This window comes from Phyllostomus discolor, chromosome 12 (assembly GCF_004126475.2).
Source record: "Phyllostomus discolor isolate MPI-MPIP mPhyDis1 chromosome 12, mPhyDis1.pri.v3, whole genome shotgun sequence".
NCBI classification, from domain to species: domain Eukaryota; kingdom Metazoa; phylum Chordata; class Mammalia; order Chiroptera; family Phyllostomidae; genus Phyllostomus; species Phyllostomus discolor.
The window spans coordinates 41,219,690-41,234,832 of NC_040914.2; the positions used below are offsets into that span (position 1 = coordinate 41,219,690).

The following is a 15,143-nucleotide window of genomic DNA, read 5'->3' on the forward strand; positions in this document are numbered from 1 at the left end:
AGCGGATGAGAGACAGGCCGGCTTGCCCTGTCACCAGAAGCAGGGAAGGGGCACAGCACAGGAGAGCCAGTCCCACCTGGGCCCGGACACTTGGCAGGTGACGTGTTATCCGTCACCCCCCAAGTGGACACCCAGTCCAGCACTCACGTCCAGCCCCGGGCGCCTGTGTCCGGGACACCAACTCTCCTAGGCAACGTCTCGGCCTCTCTCTCCAAGGTCCAGTGCGGCTGGGACGTCTGAGTTCCGTATCTAAGTGTTTCAGCCCGAGGTGGGCCCAGTCATCTGCCTGAAGTAGCTCACATTTATATTTCTGCTTATGCATTATCCAAGCTCCAAACCAGTGCCCCCCGCCCCCTAGGAAAACTGAAGTTACATTTCACTTAATTGCATGTAGACCTACCTCCCTCCCCTCCAGAAAATTAATGTAACAAGATCTGTAGCAAGGTGAGGTCTGGTGTTGTGTTTCTCTAAGAAGACTAGTCTAGCCGTCAAATACGGAGGTTCTGAAGACTCAGGATTCAGTCTTCCTTGCAAAAGCCCTAACTTTATGCATGAGCCATACTGCCCGAGGTCAAAGGCTGTGTGATGATAATTTTTCTAAAAACAAGCCAACGGTGGTGAGCTACAGAGAACTGGAAGATGCCACAGGCCCGTGGCACGCCCGAGCGCGCACACACACGTGGAGGTCGGCGAGAAGAACACCAGCGCAGCTTGCTGGCTTGCCAGAGTGTGGGGGGTGGGTGTGCATGCACACTTGTACACACGTGCCACAGTTCGCACTGTGTCACTGAGCATCCGGAACGTAATGCAATGCTGGCAACCACTTTCACACGAAGGCCAGCTGGGCTCCTGCACGCCTGTGACACCACTGGGCCCAGGACGCTACTGCCCCGGTCACCAAGCCCAACGTCCTTGGCTGGGAGCTTTCATTGTTCCTGAAGAAATACCTTAGAGTACACAAAGAGGTTCTTGTTACTCGTATTATGGGGCAAAGTAGGGAAAACTGTTTCATGGAGGATCAGAATCAGAAAAGCTGCAGGGAGATGTGTGCTCCAGACTTCGGGGCGAAGCATCTAAAATCTCGAGGCCAGCTTCCTAAAGCACCCCCGATGGCGTGAGCAGCCCCCCAGAGCCTGCGGGTGGCTGTGCCAGAGCCACAGGGCTTCACTTAGACATGGACGCAATGAACGGCCCAGGTCGTGGATGAGTTGTGACTGCAGCTGTGAGGTCTCCCCCGGCCGCGGTGTCTCCGTGCGGCACCACACGGTGATGAGTCGGACGGGTTTCTGGTGGTTCTGGGGCGCAGCACCCACGTGAGGGCAGAGCTGACGTGCCGGGGCTTGGGGCACAGCGGCATCCTCTGTCCCAATGGGGAGGAAAGGAGCGGGGCTGCCTCTCTTGCAAGGAGCCTCAGAAATACCTGCAAAGACGCAGGCGGCTGTCAGAATGCAGCGCCCCACCTGGGGCTGCAGCCACGACCTGTTGCACTTGACCCTGGAAGTGCTGCAGGCCCGGAAGGGAGCCCGGGGCTCACTGGTGCACTGTCTCACAGTGCACAGCGTCCAGCCGCACTGCACCACTGTCTGCCGTCAGCACAGTGGCTTCCGGCCTTGCTGTGCAGTCCCCGTGGGGGACGACCGATACCAGGACAAGCATGTTGCAGCCACTGGGCAGAAAGCCTGGCTCAGCACCGTAGTCAGAGAGAGGCCAGCATCCCCCACCCCCCCGCCCCGAGTCAGAGGCCCTCCAGGGCTCTTCTGCTCCTGGAGGCTCTGAGTTCATGGGCAGCCAGCACGGGGGGGGGGTGGGGGGGGACCTGCGGACAGGGGGCCCCCAGGGGTTCCCGGTGGGACCTGTGCAGACCCACCGCATGCATCTCAATGAGCTCCGCGGCGGAGCCCCCCGCGCTGCACAGAGGTTGATCTCGGTGTCGGCGTTGGCTGATAGCACTGGAATTACCCCGGGGCAGGGTGCCTTCAGAAGTCTTAATATAACAGTCAATTCCCTCTGTCCGCAGGAAATGAAAGTTTTCTGCTTTGTGTGCCGAATCATTCCACGCCAATTTCCTCGCTGTTTGAAGTCCACGCTGTCTGCGGTCCTGGGATTCACCTCGTATTAAGACTTCCTCCGAGTCGGAGGAGCCGGGGGTCAGTCCCACGGAAGCGGGAGGATAAGGAGCCAAAAGCAAAAAAAATGAGTAAAAAGAAGAAAAATGAAGGGAAGTCTTCACCGAGATTCATTTCTCTGCTGCAGAGAGCAGAGACCACATCATCTGCACCGAGATCATTTCTCCACACTGGGGGGCGGCTCAGGGACAACGCGTGGGGGGGGGGGCAGTCACTCGGAGGTGGAACAGGGCCCTTCACCGGGAAAAACAGAACACCACGTGTAAGGACGCTACTCATTCGAGCACGTCCCACTGTTAACACATTTGCCTTGCTTTTTCTTTTACGACCCCCACGCACTCTTCCTGAATGAAAGGGTAACTAACTACCGGACAGGCTTGCACATCTGTCCCACCCTGCGAAGGCCTGGCTCCACCTGCCGTGCCGGACGGGACAGGGCGCGGCGGAAACGGCTCCTGTCCCACCTACCAGAACACCAGGAAGTGCCTTTCCGGATGCTCCGCGAGTGACCACGGGCCTCATTTAACTTGGGGAGCACCGGATGGCCAGGCTTTACAGGATGGCAGGGTTCCCATCAGCACGTCCCCGGACGTCTCGCTGGCCAGTGCATCCCCGAGGCACGGGAGGCTCCGGCAGGCGGAGCTGGGGGGCCTTGGACTACTGTCTCCACACAGACGCTCCCTGAATCCATGCCCATGGCACACGCAGACAGGCGGGCGGTGTGTGAGGCCCGAGCTCTCCTCGGGAGGCCACTCCGGTGACAGTAAGCAGTCCCCAAACCTTCCCTGATGCTTAGGCTGATACCATGAAATAATGATACAAAAAACAAAACAAAACAAACAAAAACCTGGATTCCTTTCCCTAAAACCTGTTATGGGTTGGCCAGAATAAATGTATTTGGTATTAGAGAAAATGTTGGTGCTTCGGGGACCGAAAACACAGCACTGAGGTCTGGGAGAAAGGTGCCAGCTGCTCTAGGGCGAACACCACGGGTGTTCCGGAAGGCTGGCTCGGAACCAGGGCTGACCAGGGACGTGTGAGGGCAGCCCTCCCTCCAGAGTGCCGGCACACGGGCTCCCTCCACAAACACCCCCCAGAGGTGCCCCCGTCCCAGGCTCTGAGCACAGCCCAGGGAAGACCCCGAACCTCAGGACTGTCCACTGCGAGGACGATGCCTCCCGTCAAGACGCCGAGGCTCCTGTCTGGTCTGGGAAACAGAAGTCCCCGGGTCATTCCCGAATGAGAACGAGGGTGAGGAGCGTGCAGCCTCCCACGTGGCCCTCTGGCCGACGGCTCCTCACGGCAGCAGTTGAAGGTGACGATCCCGTGTGTTCTGACCCAGTTCAGCGGGCCGGCGGCCAGCACAAGAGGTGGGCGGGCCGGCCTCCGCCTCTCAGGAGAGTGTCTGCCTGCGCTGGGTGTGCTGGCGTGGCGTGGAACAGGGGGAGGAGGGTAGCCTGGTGGCTGTGAGCCGCGGGGGCTGCTGGGAGCGTGCCTTAAAGGGCGTGAGAACGGGGTCCTGGCTCACCTGACTGGCGCCCCGCCCACCCCACCGACCCCCCTCAGACCGAACCGTCCCTGAGCCTCCCTCGCTTGCCTTCTACAATCCACTCTCCCCACAGGTCATGTTTCCTCCTCCCCGCCCTTGCCTGGCTTCCACCATCTTATTTCTAGCAGCTTTTCTTCTCTTATTTCTCACAAGTTAAAAAAAATAAAGTGGCACCAGACATAGATTTTTTTTAACTGAAAAGGACTCTAAGAATAATTAGCACGACCTCTTACACGTCCTCCCTGAAAAACATGGCTGTCTGAGAGCGCGGCTGGCAGGGCCGAGGTCACCTGGGCCGCCAGGAGGGGGCCGGGAGCCCCGACGTCTGCCCACCGCTCACATCCCGCCCGGCTCGCCGTGGGTCCTGTGCTCTCCGGCGCGGCTGACTCCCTCCTGCCTCTGGGTCGGGTCTCCCGCGGCCCCCGAGGGTGTCGGTCAGCCCCCCGTGGGTGTTGGTTTCTGCAGTGGTTAGCACCAGAAAGACCTGCAGCAGTGCGGTCTGAGAGGAGGCGTGGCCAGGGGGGAGCGGCAGCATTCCACCCGGCCCCGGGGGACCCAGGGGAAGCCCCACCCCCGTCCAAGGCCGATTTGTGCGTGATCTCTGCTGAGTGGAGGGAGCGTCCAGTCCTCAGCCCACTAACTACAGGGGGCTTGGTGACCCCCTAAATCCGAGGTCAGGGGTGTGATTAGAGGACAGCATGGGGTTCAAGTCCAAAGTAAAGAACTGGGGCGGCCCTTGGCCACCACACCCTGGCCGTGGCACCCCACTCCCAGGCGGGCATCCAACAGCGGGTCACTCGGGGTCCGTCCAGGAGGGGACCCAGGAGGGACGCCACGGCAGGGACACCGGCCTGGGTGACCTGGAGCATCCGGCGAAGGGCAGCGCAGCGCTCCCAACGAGCCGCACTCAGAGTCGCTCTGGCCCGGCCTTTAGGGTGTGGCCGCGGGGATGGAGCCGACTGACGTGGCGGCCCCGGCCCCAGGGACGGCATTTCGAGACTCGTTTAACCACATTACACGCTTTAGAAATAAATAAATAAATAAGTGGGCCGTCGCCAGTGCTTTGTGGGTGCGGAGAAAGGCTGGGCAGGGGGAAAGGCCTGGATACGCCCTCCGGACCTAAAGTAGCGTCAGACACACAGGCCTCTGAACTCCAGCAACGAAAGTGCAAAGGAAGAGAGGCGTGGCCTAAGGGGACCTTCCCAGGCCCGCGAGCCCTGGGAGGCGGCTGCCCGCCCCCGCGCCAGGCTGCATGCGGAGGGCTGTCCTGAAGTTACAGGAGGTGCTGAGCAAAACGACACAGCGACGAGACACGCTTAGAATCCGGGAATTTCGGAGGTGTGAGGGGGCAAGACAGAGAGGGAAGCTGAGCCACGGTGCAGCGGGTCTCACGGCCCCTCTTTGCACTGGCGGAACACTGTAGGCCACGCCCCCCCTCGCGTCCAGGGCCCCGGGGTGCCCCTCCCGCCTCTCAGCTCTGCTCTCCGCCTCCTTCACAAGCCTACAGCACCCCCTCCTGTGTTCTCCCGTGCTGAGGTCGGGCAGTCCGCAGCCCCAGCGGACTCTGCATGGGAGGTCCCGCCAGGGCAGTCGGAACGAGGGCCCCCTCTCCGCTCCCACTGCCTGCTGCCCTTTTCCTCCTGCCCGTTCGACAGGCGGCCACTCACGATGGACATGACAAAGGCACAACCCCATGGCCGACCTCGAGGCCTGGGGGACCAGGACCAGGGCGCCCCTCGTTCCCAAGGGAGCCGCCTCCTTCCCTCAGGCCACCAGGACCCCGGGCCCTGCGTCACACCCTAACACTCGCCTCAGGCCCCGATGCCCAGCAGCCTCCATGCCCTTCCCACCTGCCCCTTCTTCCCAGTCCATCAGTGACTGCGAGGTTCTGCAAACACACGGCCCAGGAGACAGAAGCCACACAGGGTCCTCGGCGGACTCCCTGCAGGCACCCCTTCCCCGGGGTCACCCAACTCACAGCCTGACGGCACCGCTCAGCCCGCACCGCTCAGCCCGCACTAACAGCGGCCCAGGGCCGGCGGCGGGGAGAGGGATTACAGCCACAGGGCAGCCAGGGTCTCCTCTGAGGCAGCCGACCCAGAGCGCTCTCCTCGGGCCTGGGAACGCGGAACCGTGCCAGCTCCAGCCCGCCCCAGCCCTCTCTGAGCCCCCCACCCCCCCACCGTCCAGCTGAGCAGCCTCACTGATCCCGGAAGCCCACCCGCACCCCACAGTCCCAGCGCAGCTCTTTTCCATTTGAATAAAAACATTCGTTGGTCTGCAAAAAGGAGCAAAACCACGAACACAGAGTTCAGTCCCGAGCCCCACACAGGCAGGCCCGTGCTGCAGGTGACCGGGACGTCCAGGACGACGACAGTCCCTTAAGCTGGCCGGGGAGAGCGCAGGTCAGAGCGCGGCCCCCACGAGGCTCCGGTGGGCCAACACCAGTCCCTCGGGTCCCTCTGTGCTTGGCGTGGAGTGGCGGGTGGGGCTGGCGGCCTGGGAGGGGCTCACGTCCTGGCCTCCCCGGCAGGAGTTTCTGCGGGGCCAGGCCGGGGCTTCACCGGCGTTTTGCCGTGTATGTGGCGCGTGGCGGGAGGCCCAGAGACGCCGCACTCAGTCCTTGACAGCCGCAGCCGGGAGGGCAGAGGGAGCCGGCGCCAGACCAGACGCCCCACTCTCCCCCCACTCAGGGCTCGAGCTCATTAAGATGCCGGGCCTGCGGCAGTGGCCAGGAGTCGGACGTCTCCCGGAGAAGCCTCGGCCCCTCCCCCACCCCGGCCGCCCCCGAGAGCGATTCCTCAGCCTCCGCTCTTCCCCAGCAGCTCCAAGGCAGATGCATCAATCCCTCCGTGGGCTGGAGACGTGAGCAGAATGCCAAGGGCGGCTGCAGGTGCCAGAGGCTTCCTCTGCTCCCCGAAGCCAGCCTCCCTAGACCCGCCCCTCCCGCAGTGGCTCGCTGGGACTCCGGGGAGGCCAGCAAGGGGGGCGAGGACCTCGGGGAAGCAGAATGAGAAGCAGAGGACCCAGGAGGACTAAGTGTCCTGCTGTGGAGACCCTCTGTGTCCACCGGTGCAGGCAACAGGGTGGACGGTCCCTGCCCCCCAGCTGCCCAAAGGCCTGAGCGTGGGCGGTGATGAAAAGATGGGGGCAGCGCCTGCAGATGGGTCGAGGCCGCGGCTTGTTCTCCGTCGTCCTTGCGGTCCAGAAGCCCAGGTCCTGAGGTTCCGAGAGCAGATCACGCACCCCTTTCGATGCCGGCAAGGACCTGGGGCTCACGGCCGACACCCGAGATGGACGCATTCCCCCATCTGCAAGATTCTGTTTCATTGTTGCTCTTTTCCAGCGTTTACGTGTAGGCACCCCCTCTTGACTCCCGAAAGCGCCAGGTCAGGACCGCCCTTCCTGGAGCCGGCAAATTTCAAAACGGTCTTGAAGGGGGCGGGTTTCTCCCGAAGAGGGAAGGCGTGGAGACAAGGGGCAGCGGGGACGCGAGGCGCCCGCACCGATGCACCGCCGGAGGGCGCCGCGCCTGCGCCGGGGGTTCCTGGCGCGGGGCGGCTCCGCCCACCCCACCGGGAGACTGTCCCTGTGCACCGCCACGCCTTCGGCTCCCAAACGCTGGAGCTGACGTAGCCTGGGCTGCAGCTTCAGTCCAAGGGCAGGGTCCCTCGCGCTCACAACATGCAAGAACCTCTGAGTTGTCGTTACAGTCTTGTGGTTTCTGCAGCAGCAGCTTCTGTCTGCATTAGACAAGGTGTCTCTCTGTAGATATAGATAGATAGTTAGATATATAAATATATATATATATGCCGACTTGCCTTACAGCGGTTTTTTTCTTTCTTTTTTTTTTTTCAGTGTTGTATGTGTAGCAGGCACTTGAGTTTATATGAAGATGTTCGCTTCAGTCAAGGGTGGAGGGGAGGAGCAGGGAGGTGGAAAGGGGGCGTGGGAGGCCGGGAGAGAGGAGGCTGCGGAGGACGAGGTCGTGACCGCCGGCCACCGCTAGCCGAGGATGTCCAGGTAGATGGGGGTGGCTTTCCCTAGCGCGTGGAGGATTTTGTAGATCTCCTTGATGTTCAACCGCTGCTGCGGTTCCCTCTGCCAGCACCCAAGCATGACGTCGTACACCTCCTTGGGGCAGACGCGCGGCCGCTCCAGAACGCGGCCTTGGGTGATGCACTCAATGACCTGAAAAGCGAGGAGAGTGAGGGCGTTACATCAGAGCTCAGCCCGGGCCCCAGCGGGTGGCCGCCACGTCCCCGGTGAGATCCCATGCAGAGCCGCGCGCCCTGGGCACAGGCCGAGGGCAGGGCCGAAGGCAGTGCCGAGTTTCTCGTGTGTCCTGTGTGTGCGGGTCGTGAGGATGGCGGCCGGCACTGGCCGGAGGTGCCCCCTGCTGGATGCCCTGGGCATGCACACCCCCTCCCCCCACCCGGGCCTCCCGGCCTCCCAATACACGCTTCCTCTGCCTTCACTCCTCCTCTTCTAGTCCTGAAGCTCTGCTGGGTGACTGGGCTGTGCTCACTGTCCCCGTGGAGTGGGACTGGCCTTGGGCTGCCCCTCCCCATCGTATGAGCCTGCGTGACTTTGAAACCCCCTCGATAAAGTTCTCTGCACCAGGGGCCCTGCACGGCCCTCTCCCCGGCCGTCCCACTTCCTGGCCAGCTCCCCTCAGTCACAGCCTCTGCGCACATTGCCACGCATGTCCCCACACCACGGCACAGGCCCTGTCCTCGGCTTGGCCCCCTGCCCTGCTCTCCACACTGCACCGTGTATGCCATTTCTTCTCGGGCCCTTCACTCCCCGGCGCCCTGCTGGGTGGCCAGGGCCAGTACAGTTAGCCCCACAGGATCTCAGCATCCTCCCTGGAAGAGGGGGGTCCAATGTCTGCTTGACCTCCTGGGAGCATTGCAGGGACCAAATGAGAACGGGAAAAGGGACCGCATGACCCCATACCCTGCAGGGGACGCCGTGAGGAGGAGTGGGGGGAAGCAGAGCACAGAAGGCCGGACCCGCCCCAGCTGGGCACCCAGAACCCAGCCCGTAATGTGCGGTCCAGTTCCATTTCCTCCCCGGACTTCTCTGCTGACTCTGAATGTGTGGGTTTTCAAGGCTTCACCTTGCAGGCCTCAGGCAGTTTTAACTTCTCTGACTCCTCACTCCGCCCCTGGACAACCCGGGGCCAACCCCTCACCCTGAGCTGCAGTCCCCTCACTGGAGGACAGGTGGTGATGACAAAATGCACAGAAGCGTCTCCGGTTGAATACCTGACAAATGTCACTTCCTCTCTTTGCCTCTAGTGTGTGACCGCGTGTCACTCTGACCCTCGGCTGGCTTGTCAAACCATCACTGTCACCTTCCTGGTCACTGTCACCCGGGGTCTGTGATGGCTCCCTGGGCTCCCCTCTCTGCCAGCCTGATGGGGGTCTGACAGCTCACGTCCCCTACTCTTATTAGAGCCCCGTGTCCACCCACCATCCCCTTCCCAGGAAAAGGGACCCAGGTCAAAGTGCAGCAGCCGCTGGGGGCGCCAAGACCCGATGCCCTCAGCAGCGCCCCCGCCCACATGGGGCTGCCCAGGCCGCCCAACCCTGTAGAGAACCCAGGGACCGGTGGCCGCCGGAACTGGGCTGCTGCAGTGGGTGGGCAGGGGAAGGGGATGGGGGCAGGATGCCTGCCTTCAAGGCCGACGCCTCCCCTGGCAGAGTGAGAAGTGACCGCAGACACTCTGCTGGCCCCGGGGAGCCAGCCTGGGCATCCCGGCCGCCGGCTGCCTGTGACGCCCCCGCCCAGACCCACCTTCACGGGCCGCCAAACGCCCCGAGCGGCACTCAGGGGACGTGAACGGGCAGGTGTGCACGGGCGCACTCGCGAGACTGTGCTCCCCACCAAGCCCAGCCCCAGGGAGACGACAGCAATCTTTGAAGGCACCACAGCAAATGGGTTCTGACACGCACTCTCTCATTGTTTTCAAAGGTCGTTAAACTGTTTTGTCTCATTTTGGGAAATCTGATCAGGGCCCATCCAGCCTGTGAGTGATGAGAGAGCGCCGAGTCCAAGACATGCCTTCTTCGCAGCCTTTGACATTCACTTAATCGAGCGGTCGGGGCACAGGAGAGCAAAGAGGAACACGGCTCCCAAGAAGATGAATCTCTTGATTACCCAGATATGATTCCAATATTAAAAGGCCCTCGCGCTCATGTTTTTCCAGAAAGCAGAAGAGCATGAAAATGATCGCCGTCTTGCACAGGTCTGCCGAGTCCGGAGCCCGAGCTGTGCACTGTCTGCGCACCACACGGGTGCCCAGGGCCACCCGGCTCCCGCCCAGACGCAGCTGAGAACCGTCCTGGGACCGTGGCCGAGCCTCCTCCACGTCCATCCTGGGAGCTCTCCCTCTGGGGACGCTGGCCCGTCCGTCCGGGGACCCCCAGCACCTCCCCTTCCTTCCTTGGTCCTGAATCTCAATAGGGCGTTGAGAAAGCACTGAGTCAATATAGCTCGTATGCTTAGAGAAGTGCCTGGCACTAATATTAATTATTAAAATTTAATTAGTGTTTTTATTATTAGCGTAAATTAAAGTTATGCACAGAGTGTTCATCATCAGTATGTTTGCTGGTATAATGCACTTCATTTCCGGGAGTCCACACACCTCTCTACCAAGGACGTGACCTTTGCCCTCCTGACTGCAGCCCCCCCCACCCCAGGCCCAGCTGCCCGAGGCCTCCGGGGACGCAGGTCACGGGGGCACACTAGACGGGAGGTGTTCCCACCAGACGGGACAACTGAAAAACTCACAGTGGCTCACTGTGGTCACCACTTGTGATTTTTAAGTGTGGCAGAGCAAACAGGACATTGCCCTGCCCCTCAGTTCCCACGTGTGACTTCAGACTCTCTTGAAGATCATCCCTAACCTCCTACAGCTATCACCTTTTCCTGCCAAGAAGCTCTCCCCCGCTCCTTCTCATGCCCACGTCCGCTTTGCCGGCTCCGACCTCCTGCTCTGTACACCGTGTCTAAACCCTGGCCCGAGACACCCCTTGTCAGCAGCCTCCCCCGACGCGAGGCCCCATCCGCCCCTCCCCCCGGTACCTCTGTGTTGGAGAGCTGGAACCAGGGCTGCTTCCCGTAGGTGAAGATCTCCCAGAGGATCACCCCGAAGCTCCACACGTCACTCTCCGTGGTGAACTTGCGGTACATGATGCTTTCGGGGGGCATCCAGCGGATGGGGAGCATGGTGTGGCCGCCAACCTAACGGGGGTCGAGACAGAGGCACACGGAGAGTGACCAGAGGGCCAGGATCAGTCCCGTCCCTCTGCTCCTCATACGCAGACACACTCTCGATGCGCTTTACTCTAAGACAGACACCACTTCATGCAGCTTGTGTCGGAGGCCAGTGGAGAGACTGAGCACGACAGGAGGCCCACGGCAGTGCGGGCGGCTAGAGCAGCAGTTAGGGGAGACGCCCGAGAACGGGCAAGCTCCTCGGCACTGAGTGTGAAGAAAGATCACGAGACAGTCTCAGGAGGGGAGAAGGTGGGGGGACCTGGTACGACAGGAAATCTAACCCTGAGAAGACGACGTCCAGAGTGGGCTCAGCAGAGCCCCTGCACGAGGCCATCGAGCAGAGGGGCGTGTGCGGGCCTCGGGACAGACAGACCCCTTGGCCAGGTGGTTAAGGCACAGTGTGGTCCCCGTGCACCTGATCTGTAGACCTGTGACTTTGGCTTCTACACGACCACCCTGATCTTCTCACCATGACTCAGATCTCAGTGTTTCAAGGGGAGGAGACAGGGAGGATCCAAAAGTATGAAGATCACACACCATTAAGAAATCCGGTGGGCCACAAGAGAATGCACAGCAGCAGTTCTTAGTAAGAGACTCAGAGGCCAGTAAGGAGAAACCCTTAAAAGAGCCCCAGGCGGGTCTACAGACCTGAGAACCGAGGGCCAGAGGACGTGACCCAGGGGGCCTCTCCCTAAGAAAGACGCCAGGGGGACCCTCGCCAGCCAGCAGGCTAGCGGTGTTAGCCAAAGGGAAGTAACATTTCCAGCCTGTGCTGGAACTATGGGGCTAGCTGCACCGTTAGTAAACAGAGCTGTGGACACTGGAGCTCCGGGCCCTAGGGGGCGGCTCGGTAGGTTGGAGTGACGTCCCCACACACCGAGGTGGTGGGGTCGATCTCTGGTCGGCAGGTGTGGGAGGCAGGCAGTGAATGCATCGGTGGGCGGAGTAACCGACGGCCCTTCCTCTCTCCCTCTCTCTCTCTCCCTTGCTCCCTCTCTCGGGCAATCAATGAAAAGTAATGAACTTTTGGCTAACGCGTGGAATTTATTGTTGGAAAACTGATGAGTGCTGATATCGAGAGCTCTCCACAAATTTCTGATACACTATTAATCAGAAGATCCGTTGCTTATGGCAGACCCGTCAGGGGAATAACAGAAAACACTTAAGAAAGCATGGCTTACTGGGCTATCGGCAAGCTAGTTCTAAAAAGAGACATCATGTTCGCCTTATCCACCTGAAGTGTTTGGGGCAGATCAATGATACGGGTTTGCACGAGCCGTTTCTGGCCTGGGACTTTACAATCAAGATGGCTCCGTATCGAGGTAAAGACAAATGATGACGTTTCTTTCTGACAAGCAAAGACTCCGAGACTCGACCACGCACAGCCTTTCAGAAAGTGAAGGGAAAAACATCGAGGATGAACTATATGGAAAACCAGAAAAACAATTTAGAATATGCAACGACTTTGGATATAACAAACAGCGCCAAAGCAAGGAAGCCACAAAATGCATTTAAATCTAAATAAAGGTTGCTAATTTGGTAGTAAAATGTGATACGACTACCCATGAAGCCTTCTACAAAATAGACATGAAGTAAATAATACTGCTAATAATGGTAATAGTATTACCGCTGCCACTATTAGCCATGCTTCTTTGGAATGAAATCTCTAGATGGTTTCAACCGTAAGTGCACAGAAAATTGGGTGGAGAAATCGTGAAAAGCCTGATCAAGACTGTGTCTTCAGACAGAAGGGGGAGGAGCTCATCGACAGCCTTCAGCCGCTGATTGTAACGGCTTAAATTTAAGGGGGCTTGCTAACATTTGAAAGTAGCTTCTAAAAGAATAGAACTAGAATATATGGCTTCTAAATCAGTTTCAGGAAAATAGAACTAAAAACCTCTGATACCAAAGTGACCACAGAAAGCAATGGGATAACAGTGAATAGAAAGCATAAAATGAAAAAGTTTAAATAACATCATTATAGGCAGTAAGTACAAATACTATCTCTTAAATAAGAAAAAATGTGTTAAAAATATAGTGCATGTTCTTTAGGAAAGATACCTACAACTATCAGAAGATATTAAAGATGAAAGAATACAAAAATACAACAAAGGGAAAGCACATGCATGTTGAATATAGAATATTCAGTATACATTGTAACATCTATTAACTAGATAATACATTGAAATTGATTATATATCCATGAAAAAATTTCAGGGTGCCAAGAACCATGTGGCAGTGATTTATATATCATATTTGAAGATGGCAAAATTCACCATTTTCGTAATTGTAAACTTTTATGCTCCACTTAAAATAGCAATAGAAAAGTATAAAGAGTAAAACAAGTTATTAATAAAAGGAAACTGACACAGCTACAATTATAGTTAAAAAAATTAAAAATTCTTCCTCTCACAAATTAGCAGATCAAGAGGACAACATAAGTGAAGATACATTTTTAAAATGCAAATAATGAGCTTTAACTGTGAGATGTGCCGTGTGATTTTCAGCCTCCCTAAAAGCTGCATATTATTCTCAATTATCTAAAAAAATTGATAAACACCAACCACTATGTTACACCTCAAAGGAAATCTGAAATTCGAAGCGAAAAAAAGTAAACCACATAAAGTAAAAGTAAGGAGCATCTACTGTGCCAAGGAAACTGGAAATGAAGAACAAAAGGATACATTTCTTAAAAGGTTCTCTCTGATCAATTAAAAAAACTATTTGGTAAAAGATAATTAAAAGCAAAATTCAAAACTTCCATAATAATATGAATTGTAGCTAAAGTGACTTTTGGGGAAAAATTTATAGCACTTAAGCACTTATTTATAAAATAGTTAAAATAGAATTAAATTAGATAAGAATTCGATTTTTTAAGGGTAGTAAAGACATACCAGGAATATTTATAGAAAGCAAGGGAAAAGAAGTAATACAACTATAATGAGGAGTTGGTGTGAAAGCAAGCAAAGGAAACACATCACGAGAGGCCGGGGCAGCGGACTATCTCTACGTAACCAACTGCTCGTCCTTCCAAAATAGAAGCCTCTGGCCGGGTCAGTCAGGGACGCAGAGGACACAGTGGAAAACGGTAAGAGTTCTGCAACAACGAAATGTGAGATATACCCCCGGCTGGCGTAGCTCAGTGGATTGAGCTTGGGCTGCGAACCAAAGTGTTGCAGGTTCGATTCCCAGTCAGGGCACATGCCTGGGTTGCAGGCCATGACCCCCAGCAACCGCACATTGATGTTTCTCTCTCTCTCTCTCTTCCTCCCTCTCTCTCTCTCTCTCCCCCCGCTCTAAAAATAAATAAATAAAATCTTAAAAAAAAGAAAATGTGAGATATAGATGCCATGACTGAGTTACTAGAAAATGTTAATTTTAAAAAAGTTAAGAAAACCAAAAACTTAACTACAAAAACACTTTCAATTGCAGTAAAAAAAAAAAACTATACATTAAAAAAGTACAATGGTTTAATGGGTAAGTTCTACTAAATTTTTCTACCCTATTTATACTTTTCCAAAACCAAGCCAAAACAAAACAAAAAGTAAATCAAAGGTCCCCAAGCCACACTGTGTGGCTGGAACATCCCTGTTGACAAAGTCAGTGAAGCTTAGCGAACAGTCTTTACTATGAGAATACAGACACAGGTATGTTATTTATATACGTGTAAAACTACCTCAGGTATGAATACAGCGTCAACATCTAAATAAAATGTTATCAAATCAGCAATAGATTATAATAATTCTATATTATAACTCCGTAAGTTTTGTGCTAGAAATGAAAAAATGCCTGTCTTTAAATAATCTGTCTAATTTACTAAATTAAAAGATAAAAGGAAAACTATCCTTTTAAAAGATGCCAACATTTTCCAACACCCTTTCCTGATTCAAAGCTCTAATTCATGACTAACAGAAGGTACCTTCCTTTACTTAACACAGTAACCATCATATTTACTGATAAAACATGAGAAGCCCAGAGGTATCTCCTATCCCTGATTCTACGCATCTCTGTTTAGGTGGGGTCCTAGCCAACGTAATAAAGCAAGAATTAAAACAAAGTAAAATACTAAAAAGGAAGAATCAAAATTGCCATTGTTTGCTTATGATATGACTTTTCAAGACAATTAACTAAGAAGCAGTTGGAACAATTACGTGGTGTAACAAGCTACCCAGATGTGAAAC

The 15,143-nt window shown here is 56.0% G+C and overlaps 1 protein-coding gene across 1 annotated transcript in view; it reads right to left on the reverse strand.

Annotated features, from left to right (window-relative positions):
• Positions 1-7,518: 7,518 nt before the first annotated feature.
• Positions 7,519-15,143, reverse strand: part of NTRK3 (neurotrophic receptor tyrosine kinase 3) — a 265,412-nt gene continuing 257,787 nt past the window's right edge. The window contains exons 17-18 of the mRNA XM_028502298.2: positions 10,768-10,926; positions 7,519-7,866 (exon numbers count right to left, since the gene is read on the reverse strand). Coding sequence (XP_028358099.1) covers positions 7,681-7,866; positions 10,768-10,926 — 345 coding nt within the window. The 3' untranslated portion in view covers positions 7,519-7,680. The remainder of the gene's footprint in view (positions 7,867-10,767; positions 10,927-15,143) is intronic.